This window comes from Schistocerca cancellata, chromosome 1 (assembly GCF_023864275.1).
Source record: "Schistocerca cancellata isolate TAMUIC-IGC-003103 chromosome 1, iqSchCanc2.1, whole genome shotgun sequence".
Classification (NCBI taxonomy): domain Eukaryota; kingdom Metazoa; phylum Arthropoda; class Insecta; order Orthoptera; family Acrididae; genus Schistocerca; species Schistocerca cancellata.
Window position 1 is genome coordinate 25,863,120 of NC_064626.1, and position 13,415 is coordinate 25,876,534.

General features: G+C 41.7%; 1 protein-coding gene across 5 annotated transcripts in view; it reads left to right on the forward strand.

Annotated features, from left to right (window-relative positions):
* LOC126164718 (tight junction protein ZO-1) overlaps positions 1-13,415 on the forward strand; it is a 736,986-nt gene that overhangs the window by 674,980 nt on the left and 48,591 nt on the right. For all 5 annotated transcript variants that reach the window (XM_049920263.1, XM_049920266.1, XM_049920267.1 and 2 more), the window contains one exon: positions 1,859-2,162. In XM_049920263.1, coding sequence (XP_049776220.1) covers positions 1,859-2,162 — 304 coding nt within the window. The remainder of the gene's footprint in view (positions 1-1,858; positions 2,163-13,415) is intronic.

The following is a 13,415-nucleotide window of genomic DNA, read 5'->3' on the forward strand; positions in this document are numbered from 1 at the left end:
GTCAGGTTGACTGTAAAATTCTGATACACTGCTAAAGACTGTTGATGCGAAAATGTCTTGCCTTGTTCATTGCAGTTGTATCAGTGTTGAAGTTGGTGCTTGCTGTTTAAAAATTTGAATAGGCTCTTCTTGTCTTCGGTGATGGAATTAATTTATAACTACCACACACTTACTGCAGCCATGTTAACCTGCTGTGGCATCAACTCCATATACCATCATATAAAACCAGTCAGATATTCTTGCTTTCCAACACAAAATAAACTGGAGACAACTTCAGGGCTATAAACCACTGCCACACCAAATATTGAGCACTTTCGCATCAAATTGTCGTTGCTGAAGGCTCACATCCCCAGGCATGCCATGACATGTATACTGCCATGGCTTGACTGCAACTGCCTCTGGTTTCCCATTCTTTTCCTCTCTCGGAGTGCTTGCACCTGCATCATCCAAAAGACTGTTGGTTGAAAACCGATAGTGGATTCCCTACCTTTATGATTTCATTTTGTTTAAATGAACTACATGTTCTAATACCTTTAGAATGTTGAGTCAATACATTTATAACTTACATTCATTTCTATATTTTATTTTTCAAAAAATTATATTAATTTTTCACAAAATACTCTCTCCTTCCAAAAAACATTTATGACAGACATTACACGTTTAGATTTTGACACAGTTATAGACATTTCCTCAACACTAACCTTTTGTATAAGGTCGATAATTTTACTCAGTAGATTTTCACCCGATACTGTTTAATAAATAAAAAACTTTTAGACACTGCAATTTGAATTTAACTGTACCATCACACTGGTGCAGTTCCCTCTTGGTCATTTGTGCAGATGGACAGCCTGTAAGTGGTTGTGCCCACTAACACAGTATCCTCATTCATCCCTGTCCCACCTCTGACCGTAAACCTTTCCTCTCATCGCTTAATCGCTTATATCCCAGTAACAGGCTTAGATTCAAGACCTGTCCTGTACATCCTTCCATTGCCACTTGCTTCAGTCATGTCACAGGCGTCTCCTACTCCCTCAAAGATAGGCCCACCTGTGATAAGAGCCATACTGTGTACCATCTTAGATGCAACGGTTGTGTTGCATCCTGTGTGGATTACTAGCTTAGCTACAACGGTTGTGTTGCATCCTATGTGGATTATTAGCACAAATGCCAGCTCTGGACTGTGACTGAGAGACAGTCGGACCACTCACTTACCAAGTATGCTGCCCAACATGACGTGCTTCACTTCAACATCTGCTGCACAGCCTGTGCCATCTGGATTCTTTCCACTAAGACCAATTATCCCAAACTGCACAGGTGGGAGTATGCTGAGGAGGATACCCTCTATTCCTGTAACCCTCTGGCTTCGACCTTCACTAATCTGTGTTCCCAAATGCACCTATTCCCTTCCCTGCTCCCTCTCGAGCTTCACACGTGACTGCTATCATCTCGGTGCACATTCATAGTCCTTTCCCCTTCTCTGTTTCCCCCACCCCTCCCCTCAGTGCTGCACCTAGCAGCCTACCATCCTGTCCCCACCATGCCATTTCACACTAACTGGCAGCACAGCATCTCTACCTCTAACCCGATACCAGTCCCCCTTCGTACCCCATCCCTCTTCCTTATCCCAGTCGCAGATGGTCCACAGTGCGTGAAGGGACAGTGCACGTCTGAATGTGTGGGTGTTTTGTCTACGTCTGAGAAAGATTTAGTATGATAGCTGATAATACACTATGTGATCAAAAGTATCCAGCATCTCGAACTTTTCTCTCTATTTTTCATTCAGTCTGTCTTTCGATTACCACAGTAGTTTTATTGCATTCATTTACAGGAAACCAATGTCATACTTTGCAAATTTCAGCTGAAGAAACAAACGGCGGATTCGATTCTGGTCACGGAAGTAGTCTGGACCGGAATTACAATCCGTCAGTGCCCAGAACTGCAGCAGGAGCCGGAGGAGGTCAATATTACTACAACGTTCCTCCTTCGAGGAATGCCCCTCCCGACAGTGTCCGTAATCACAATCACCACGGTCACCATAATCGAGAACCGAGTGGGCTAGATCTCGCCAACAGAGAACAGAGAGGTTCGGCCTTCGAGCTGTACAAGAAACCGACAGACCCACGTGGGAACACCGTGCAGCATTACCTCGATAATAATTTAAGGTCAGTGATAATGAATTATAAATACTAACTTTTTACATGTGTGCATCTTTAATTATTATAGAATCAGTAGTACCGTGCATTTGCATGTTTTGGACCTGTTAGCATAATTTCCTGAGCTCTTCTTTTTAGGTATTAGAGGACATCATTATGAACATTTTTACCTATAAATTCACTATTCTTAGTATTAATGTTCATTATTAATACTTTAGGGCAGTTTCAGTCTCACTATTAGAGCACCGAACACAATGAGAGGCACTGCCATAAAAGTCGCATTTAAAGTTATACTAGTGACTCGGTAGCATTTCTGTAACGCATTACGGTCGATAACGTGTAGAGGATGTCGCAAACTAATGGTGATGTAAAATAAGGTTTCTTTTATCAGTGATTAAGAAAAAAAAGGTGAGGAAACTCACGGTAAAGCAGAAAAGTATAGGTACGGTTTCAAATGTGACTCAGCAGATGACACAGGATTCATAGTGCAGAGGAATTTATGCAGTACAGAAGAAAATAGAATAATTAAATTCTGGTCAACCAATAGTTTGTTTATGGTAAAGAGAGAAAAATAAACGGAATGCACTGGGAAAAAAAAATTAGAGGATGAAAACAGGGGAGGGAAGTGGTGAAACAGAGTAAGAGAGAGATCCAGTATAAACTGATTTATTTAATCAGATAAATTATATGCTCCAGAGATACACTAAGCCTCAGCTTTATCTGTGATAATGAATATAGGCCGAAGCAATGAATTTAAAGTTTTATCAAGTCCAGGATTGAAAGTTGGCTCTCATGTTCACTAGGCAGATGCGCTATCCCCAAACTATGGTAATCCGTGCAGCTGTGTTAGCCGCATTGTCAGGGTGGTGTAGTGATTAGTGCATCTGCCTAGTGATCAGGAGAGCCAGGTTTAAATCCCAGTCTTGGTACAAATTTTAATTCGTTGCTTCGGCCTGTATTGTAGATAAAATGATTTATTTAAGCCGAGTCTAGTTAGATTGAGACTCGTATCAGGTGTGACTGGCAGTCACGCTTCTACCTTGCCGTTTTTCTCAACTTTTAGAAACTTGTTGCTCACTGTGAGTTCGTCATTGTAAGATAGAGCTTTCAAAATCCTGTTTTAAACTGCAAAACATTTTCAGAGGCTAATGTAGACTCTGGCCATAATTCATTGATTGTAAACTGCAGATTAAAAATGAAGAAAGTGCAGACAGGTAGGAAATTCAGGAGGCGGGACCCGTATTAGATCGATCTCGGGTACCCGAAGAATCGAACTATTTGAGTGGGTAAACGCCCAGGGTGAAGACTTTCAGTAATTGTGGCTCTTCAGTTGTACTTCACACTTGTCCATAACATCTCAGCCATTTTGAGGTTCTGACTGCTTACTAGATGCCTGCCTATAGCTTTCAAGAATGCCAGTCACGACCTCCAGTGGAACTATGATATTACGATATATCTGTGTGTGTGTGTGTGTGTGTGTGTGTGTGTGTGTCGCAGTATGTTTCTTCTGCTGCTGTTTTCTTGTTGTCTGCTAGTACCATCTTCAGCTCCCAACTTTGTCACAATACACAATGTTTATCTAGTAAGTATTAAAGACATAAAAAAGAAATTTATTGAAAATATTTGTAAAATCAATTAATGTTCTTCTAAAAATGACTTCTCAGTCAATAAATTTCTGCCTGCACTTTTTATTCATAAATGCCTGAGAAGTTTGCAATGGCAAAGCCACTCAAGCACCCCATAAAGGTCTTCTCAGTTATCCAGTGTAACTGCCTAGAATTCAGCTGTGGCCCAAAGACATAATTAGAACACAGAAGACCAAGAGCCACAGTCGACACCACACTGACAAAAGCCCCCTTGTCATGTGCCCACTTCTGTATCGTCAGACTACTGCTTGATGTAAGAAAGATTCTGCAGTTTGACAAACCGTATACGAACCCACAGTGCCCAGGTGGGGGTGAGCCCATATTGACACTAAACAAGATGGCTTCCACCAACCACTAGCTGTCATTCTCATCCCATCCTGCTACACTGGGAGCATTGCGCTATCAGGCTTCTTTTGATCCGAGGCGATGCAAATAAGTTAGGGATGTGGTTGCTGTTGCATAATGGACTTCTCGTCAGTGTCTGACCTGAGCATCATACCGTGCCCTGCTGTTGCGACCAGGGTGCTTTCATTCTGACTTCCTCACTTCGTGCTGTATCAGAACATGTCCACTTTCTCTCTTGATTTGAAGGGTTCAAGCAGTTTTTGTGATATTTAGCTATAGTTCAATGCAACCGAGACAATTACACCTCGTCTGAACTTATCACTGCTATTTGTGTCATGTGGAAACAGCAGTCAAAATACCAGTGTACAGAACATTCCCAGGTATATTATAATAGAAGCCTCCTGTGGTGTGTTTCTGACCGAGACGAGGAACGGTAGTAACGGTGTTCGACACTTGGTGCGTGCCTGTTGTTAGCCGTGTGTTGTTAGCTTTAGAGTTCTGAAGAAAGTGAGTGAGCACTGTGAATGCTTACATATAATTTATCAGAAAAATTTTGTCATCTCAGTTTTTGGAAGTTGTGTTCCTTGTAGAACATTTAAAATTTCCGGCACCAGAAGATACTGTACTGGAATATAAATAAAAAACTCCCTCTGGCCAAGTAGCACTATATTAAATGTAGAATAGTGGCGCATTTCTAGTACTTCTTATAGAATAAACCAGTTCACAGTTTTCACAGTACATTCTCTGATGGAGAACACTTCTCACAATTTTTTTTGTTAAAATGACCACAGGTGATGATTATTTCTATCAAAATTTGATTTTTCATGAAATTTGTGCAATTGTTCAAAATAACATCTGCTAGGCTCCCATTATGGCTATTATTTTGTTAATTCTGATCCCCCAACATACGGTCCTCAAAACGGTTTTAGAAAAATACACAACATTCTACATAAGTATGGTGTGGAAAGTTGTGGCAGAATGTAAATAATTTAGGAGTTAAGGTAAAAACACATCAAATAGTAGGGGCATTGAGTCACAGAAACTTAGCTGTACAAGTACATTGTGCAAGCTATATACATAATACCAAGACTTCAGTAGTGAAGGTGACTGGTGGGGCAGGGTGACAGGAGAAAGGAGGTGGGGAGTGGGATGGAGGGTCGAGGAATGGTGGCTGGCAGCTCGGAGGGAGGCACGAGGTTTACAGAGTAGGAATGTGACTCACGGGTGCTGGAACTGATGACTTCGTGCAGTGCACGATGGGAGGGGTGAGGAGTGGATCAGGAGGGATGATGGAACATAGGAAAGGAAGACTGTGGGGAAGAGAATGTGGATGCCCGACGATATGTCCTCCCTTTCACATCGAGAAATCAGTCCCGTATAGTCTGGCCACTCGTGGACAGCACGTCTGCGTTGAAGAGGTTTCCCTCGCTCAGTGTGCTGAATGTCTCACAAAGGCCTTCACAGAGAGGCAGTATCCTCTAAACCGAGTCCACAAACAAATTTCCTGTGCTGTGTCCTAGAACATCCCTAAGCCTCTCATCACCCCCAAGAACCAGCTGCAAAGGACACATCCCTTATCACCATATATCATCCCAGACTGGAACACCTGTACCATATCCTTTGCCAGGCTTCAACTATTGTGCCTGGGAATCGGGAACATCCTACTCTCAATCCTTCCCACTCCTCCTAAAGTGGTATTCTGCTACCCACACAATCTATGCAATATCCTGGTCTGTCCCTGTGCCAGCCCCTTTCTGCATGCCTCATATGCCTGTGGAAGAACCAGGTGGAAGACCTGGCTAATTTTTATACTCAGTATATCCTAATATCCTACTCCAGTGCCGTCACGGGCTTATCCTGTCCCACTAGAGACAGGGCCACATACGAACACAGTCATGCCGTACACCGGCGCTGCTGAATTTTCTGCACAGGATTTTATGTATACTTGATCACCAAAGTGCTGCCCACATGGGGAATGGCCACTGTCAGACTTTGGCTGAGAGCAGAGTTGATCACCCAGTGATGGAACACATTGCTAGTACAACATACCCGATTTCAGTGGTGGCTTTGCAACTGGTGCCATCTAGATCATTCCCCTCAGCACCAGTTTTCCTCACTGACATAGATGGGTGTCCTTGCAACATATCCTTTGTCTGTGTAGTCCTAGTGGCCTCAATTTCCACTAGCCCCGTGCCACAACCCTCTTCTGCCCTTTCCCAGGACCCTAACTATTATCATCCTGCACACACGTGCTATTCCCCACAGTCTCCCTGTCATCTGGTCTGTCACCCCTAACCCCCACATCATCATCATTGTGCAGTGCATGAACTCACTGGTGGCAGTTTCTTTGTGTTGCATTCCTATCCTAAGCAGGTGTTGCCTCTTCCTCTGGTATTCCTATCAGTACTGCCTGTGCCTCCCTCTGAGCTGTCAGTAATTCTTCTCACCCCTCCTTCTGACTTTCTGCCTCATTTCTCCCCTCGCCAACTCCACCTGATGCACCTTCTCACACCAGTCAGCCTGCAGAACTGCATTCTGAGCACTGTGCATTCAGCTGGCACGATGTAGTGTATTTGCGCCAGTGTCTCGTAAAGTGATGGCATGTCACACTGTCAATGGTGATCTGTCCGTGTGACGAGGCCGAGGACGTTATGCTCTGCAACCCCTTTGGTGCTCTTCGAGAGAAGTAGACCACGTATCAGCACTGGGTTTTCACTCTCTCCCTCCACCCTCATCACTTCCAACACAAGCAGGACACTGCCGTACACTTGTTCACCCAAATTTCGTACTTTCATACTCTGCAAAGGAAATGTGCCTGCAGGTGCAGAGGATAGGGAAAACCTTTCCAATTACTTGGCTGAACCTGCCTGCCCTTCAGGTGCATTTTGTTCTTTTTATAAAGTTGTTGTACAGTGTCAGTACCAAGTACACCTAAACAATGAGGTAGTCAGGCTATTTCAAAATAAGAACATTAATATAAGCTTCATCACTGGGAACCTGCTACTGCTGAAATTGAAACACACTGTAAGTAACTATCTGAGTAAATTTCAAAGGTCAAGTATTGTTTGTTGTTGTGGTCTTCAGTCCTGAGACTGGTTTGATGCAGCTCTCCATGCTACCCTATCCTGTGCAAGTTTCTTCATCTCCCAGTACCTACTGCAACCTACATCCTTCTGAATCTGCATAGTGTATTCATCTCTTGGTCTCCCTCTCAAGTATTAATAGTGTCAAATTTAAAAACTCAGAAAAACAATGCATAGGAGATGTAATGATCTGTTTTTATTGCCTTTTACTGAGCTTGTAATCTCTGAGTAACATGTCCTGTAATGGTAAAGGAATTTATAATGTTCCAATATTGTTTTTGAAATTCTTTATATAGCTCTAACTGTTTGTTTTAGATGTTTGTTTAACATCAAACTCTGGCATCTGATTGTTACGATGGATCAACTATATTCCTCTCCTCACATGCCTGGTTTTTGTTCAAAAGAATACCCATGTTCACTGCTCTTAAACACATTTTTGAGCCAACAGTCAAACATATTGAAAAATTAATTAAATACAGGGTGACAGTTATTAAAATGTTTGATAAAAACATAAATTAGCTGCAAACTACAGCATGCACACACTTTATTCAACATGTAAACATCACTACAGATATTCAGATTTGTGGGGGGTATGTTCAATATGCCTGCCATCATTGGCGATGATGTGGCGCAGACAAATAGCAAAATTGGGCATGACCCGCTGAAGTGTCGGAACATCAGTGCTGTCATTGACCTCCTGAATGGCTGTTTTCAGCTCAGCAATGGTTTTGAGGTTATTGCTGTACACCTTGTCTTTAATATAGCCCCACCAAAAGGAGTCACATGTGTCCAGATCTGGAGAATAAGGTGGACAATTGAGGCCCATGCCAGTGGCCTCTGGGTATCTCAGAGCCAGAATGCAGTCCCCAAAGTGCTCCTCCAGGACATCAAACACTCTCTTGCTTCTGTGGGGTCGAGCTCCATCTTGCGTGAACCACATTGTGTCGAAATCATGGTCACTTTGGATAAGGAGATGAAATCATCTTCCAAAATGTTCATGTACCATTCAGTAGTTACTGTGCCATCAAGGAATATTGCACCAATTATTCCATGACTGAACACTGCACATCACACAGTCACCTGTTGAGGGTGAAGAGATTTCTTGGTTGCAAAATGCAGATTCTCAGTCCCCCAAATGTGCCAATTTTGCTTATAGATGAACCCATCCAAATAAAACTGTGCTTTGTCGATAAACCAAACAAGAATCCACATACTAATTCCCATCATGCCCCACAGCCAGCCATGCAGTTTGGACATAATGCAAACTGATTTTATTTCATATAGTTCAATAATTGTCACCCTGTACATCCAGTGGCTGAGCTATATACACTATGAGTTTCAGGACATTTATGATCCTAATATCTGTTTCGTATAACAACTGCAAAAATTTATGTGTGTCTTTATAGGAGATGGCTCATACATAATGTTCACAGTTACAACAAGTTAAAACTATGCCAGCCGGTGGAATTCTTCTGCCAGGCTTTCTATGGCTGTACCACTGCACAAAAAAATCTCCCCATTTATGATGAAACTGGTCTCAAGTGATGTTGGGAATCTTTGTATTGCCCATAACAGTCATTGAATCACAGTTATTGAATGAACTGGCAGCAAAATTTTCACATATGCTGAAGCCTTCCCTATAATAATACCCAGTATTCGTCAAGAGTTACCTTTATTAAAATTGGGAGTCCATAAGTATCAATATCCCTAATGAAACATTCCAGTATTTGCTTTCCTACTTGGGACTCACTTTAATATCACAGGAATTACTCCTTCAAATCACTTAAACACTGTGGTTTATCTTTCAAAAAACCATAATGCCTGAATGTCAACTCTGCCACTCAGAAGAAGTTGAAACCACTTACAGCTAACATATATTAAAAATATTTCAGTTCATAAACGTTTTACCGAAATAGAGTCACAGAAAACATGACTAGTCCATCAGCAAGTTCCTGCAGCAAAGAGACTCAACCAAAGTGTTTTCTTTCAGATTTTAAAGCAATTATGATTTTAAATTTCTCAATGAAACAAAACTGTCCTCCTCCTTTTTACCACTAAATAAAGTACAGACAATGAAAGTGGCACTGTAAATTACACTCGTACTATGTAGATTGTCACTCACTCAGTAATGTCTTCTAAGAAAGTTACCAGAAGTAGCAGCTCCGACATTGTTTTAGTTATGCTGTACCTAATGGTTTCAGTCATTAAAAGGAATAGAAGTCAAGGTATTAGTTAATGATAGACTTATCCAGAAAGTGAAACCAACTCTTTAAGTTAGTAAAAAAAGCTTTCCTATAGTAAGCCCATCCTTTTTCCAGTAAAGGCATTTAAAAGTTCTGAGCGGATGACATAATACTAATTTGCAATACAGTGTAAAACTAATTGGATGTTGTAATTTCTTCTCCCAGATGGATTGAATGTTCTAAGATGCTGACCTTCCCATTTGCTAAAAGATCTGCTCTGCAATTTCAGCTATATCCACTCAAGTACAGATCCTGAAGCGTAAGCACATTGCCCACTAATACAGCAACATGCAGGAGAGAATTAATATCAGATATTTCTAATAATCCCCATAAACACCTCACAGCACCTCTGTGCCATAGTGACCTTCACACCCACCCACACAAACACACACACACACACACACACACACACACACACACACACACACACCTCATGAGCACAACAGTGCTCTTGACTGGCCTCATCTTTCTGCTGCAAAAGTGGCGTTCATTGTCCTTATTCTATTGTGGTGGCCTTTCGCCATGCAACTATCTTAGCAGTTCCATATGCCCCTGGCTCACAACAGCCATCTGCTGAGGCACAAGTTTCTCCCTTTGCTTGTTACTTCCATCCCAAGCAGCCGATCCTGCCATGTGACCTGATAACTGCACACTACAGTCTCTGGCTACCAGTATATAACAATAGCTCGGTCCTTGGCGAGACTTCCACCGACCTAGGCTTGATCAGTCTCCTCCTTCTCCTCGTGGCATCAACATCAGTTCCCTCTCGGTGCTCACACCACTACAGACACACCACGTGGTGATGTGCTTCATGAAGTTTGAAAGACACCCACGTCACTCTGTCTCTACCCCTGCTATGCATCCACAGCTCGTAGTCTAGTGGCTAGCATTGGTACCTCTGGATCACGGGGTCCCGGGTTCGATTCCTGGCTGGGTTGGGGATTTTCTATGCCCGGATACTGGGTGTTTCTGTTGTCCACATCATTTCATCATCATCATTACTGACAGTGGTTAGATTGGACTATTATGTATAAAAATCGGGCTGTGAAAAAACTGGGACTTGGAACGGGTGCTGATGACCCCGCAGTTGAGTGCCCCCCAAACCAAACATCATCATCATCATCAAACCCCTGCTATGCAGCTGGGTATAGATAGTGTTTCATGCCGCATATTCTGCTGATGATTATTAATTCCATACCTCACGTCAGAATATCATAGTGCTGGTGAAACTCAAGATGAGACTGCCACCTGGCCCAGCATCTGCCTTTCCTACCGTGCCATGCCATTTTTCAGCACCAACCGCACTAGCGAGTGACTTCGTTCAGAACTTATGAATTTTGAGTCTATTTTGTTTGTTTCTTTGTAGTTGCCTAATTGGTAATTAGGTGTGTTCCTCGACCATGTACGACTATTTTGTGCAGCACCTACCACGCCTTGTTCTACCATTTGGTAATCAACACGTATGTTAGGTAAGGAAATATCCCTACCGTATCACCCCCTGATTCTCACAAGTCATCTGAATACCTCTTACTTGGCTCATTTTAAGCTATAAAATTTGTTTACCTAATCAGTTCAGAACCACAAGGCATTAATTTTGCTCTTTCCATTATTATGTAAGTATACTATGAAATTTGTTAAATATTCAAATTTGGCTTGACTCTGAGCAGCAAGTAGTGTCTTTCTTTTTAGTCTTAAGTTTTGCTCTGCACAAGCCTTTGTTCTGTGATGTAAGGACTCAAAGCTGTCCATTTTCAAACAATCTTATGTATTGTTGAACAGTGTCACTTTACCAAAAAAAATTTTAGGTTTTCATACTCAACCATAATATAAATTACAGACAGATCCCTAATTTCTTCCTTTGATTCAGAGAACATAACATTAGAGTACCAAGTAGTGAGTCTATAGTTGGATAACATCTTCTGTATAGTAAGCACTCTGTAGGGACTATATGACTATAAATGACAATTCAAAAGCATTACCTACTGGTCTGAAAAGTATATTTCTAGATACATTAAAGAAGTTAGAAATTTGTAGTCAGTGCGAGAGATCATCCAAAAATTTGTTAAACTAGCAAATTTTCATTAAGGAGAATTATTTTTATGGCCTGTTTTCTGACTCATTATAATTTCGATGAACTTCTGTGTGTGTGTAAAGTATTCTTGGTATATAAAGTAGTATTACATACTGAAAGCAGTATATTCTGGCAAATTGGTGCATACAATAGCTTACTGCATAAGAAGATATTTTTAGTGAGGTGTGTCAAAGAGCAAATTATGTTATAAAATGCAGTACTGCTCACGGAGTAGTTGCTTAACATATTGCATATAAGTGACAAAATTTATTTTATTGTATATGATTCAAATGCTTTATATTCAGTTGTAATGCAGTTTGCTGGCATTGGAAGCAAAGAGTCATGATAGGTTTAGAGATTACAGTGGGAGGACATTATTGAACAGAAATTCCTTGGCAGAAGACATAGCTGTGCCGGCCCACCAGAGATATGTCTGTGACTACAGTACTGTCCACACAGTCCAAGATCACACTCTACACGTTGGATGATGGAAGCAACCATTAAGGTCGGACGATGGTAGCAACCGTTAAGGTCACTGCATCTTGGACTGCGTGAATAGTACAAGCTGACTATATTGCGCTCCAAGAACGATGGTCATTGGTGTATGTCGAGGTGCAGATGAGGATTACGTTGTTGACGATTCCAAGCGACAGTTGCGGTACATGCGTGCCTTCTGCTTGAAGAAAGCATATACCGTGCAAATTAAGTCTCTCGCTTCCTTATGCAGAATGTATACATACTACCAACATAAGCGATGACAGCTCGCAACAAATGGAACAAAAATTCATTAAACAACTTGTTACAATACTGTTCAACATTCATTTTAGCTGCAGCATTCAAAGCAGAGTGCTAAGAACACTACTGAACAGTCACTGGCTGTTGGAGAATGCATGTCGTAGGTGCACAGAACAAGCCTCAACTTCGACCACCATCATTCGTGACTCCAACTATAACGAATTACAGTGACCATTTGCATTCTGGTTACCATAATCTTTGCTTTAGTGGAAAGGCAGTATGGACATTCATCCTTGCACATTACCGTGCCAGTTTATTTCAAGCACATGACATATGACAGTTTTCTAGTGGCTCCGTTGTTTCTTTCACTTTTATAAGCAGTTATGAATGACATTACTAAAATAGCAGATTCCATTCGACATTCTCCTATCCCTTTGGTCATAAGATGATGTTTTCATGTAGTGTATAAGCTATTTGTATGTGCCTTTCTCTGGCTAATGATTAGTGTCCACCCACTGGCTCCTCATATAGACTTGGTAAAGTTATTTCATGACTTTAGTAACAATATTCTATGATGGTTCCTAGTTGCATATACACTGAAGCACCAAAGAAACTGGTATTCGAGTACAGAGATATGTAAACAGGCAGAATTCGCTGCTGCAGTCGACAGTGCCTGTATAAGACAACAATTGTCTGGCGCATTTGTTGGATCGGTTACTGCTGCTACAATGGCTGGTCATTAAGATTTAAATGAGTTTGAAAGTGGTGTTATAGTCAGCATGAGTGATGGGACACAGCATCTACGTGGTAACGATGAAGTTGGGATCTTCCTGTACGACCATTTCAGAAATGTACCGTGAATATCAGGAACCCAGTAAAACATCAAATCTCTGACATCACTGCAGCTGGAGAAAGATCCTGCAAGAACGGGGCCAACAACAACTGAAGAGATTCATTCAGTGTGACAGAATTGCAACCCTTCCGCAAATTGCTGCAGATTTCAATGCTGAGCAATCAACAAGTGTCAGCTTGCGAACCATTCAATGAAATGTCATTGATATGGGCTTTCAGAGACGAAGGCCCACTTGTGTATCCTTGATGACTGCATGACATAAAGCTTTATGGCTCGTATGGACCCG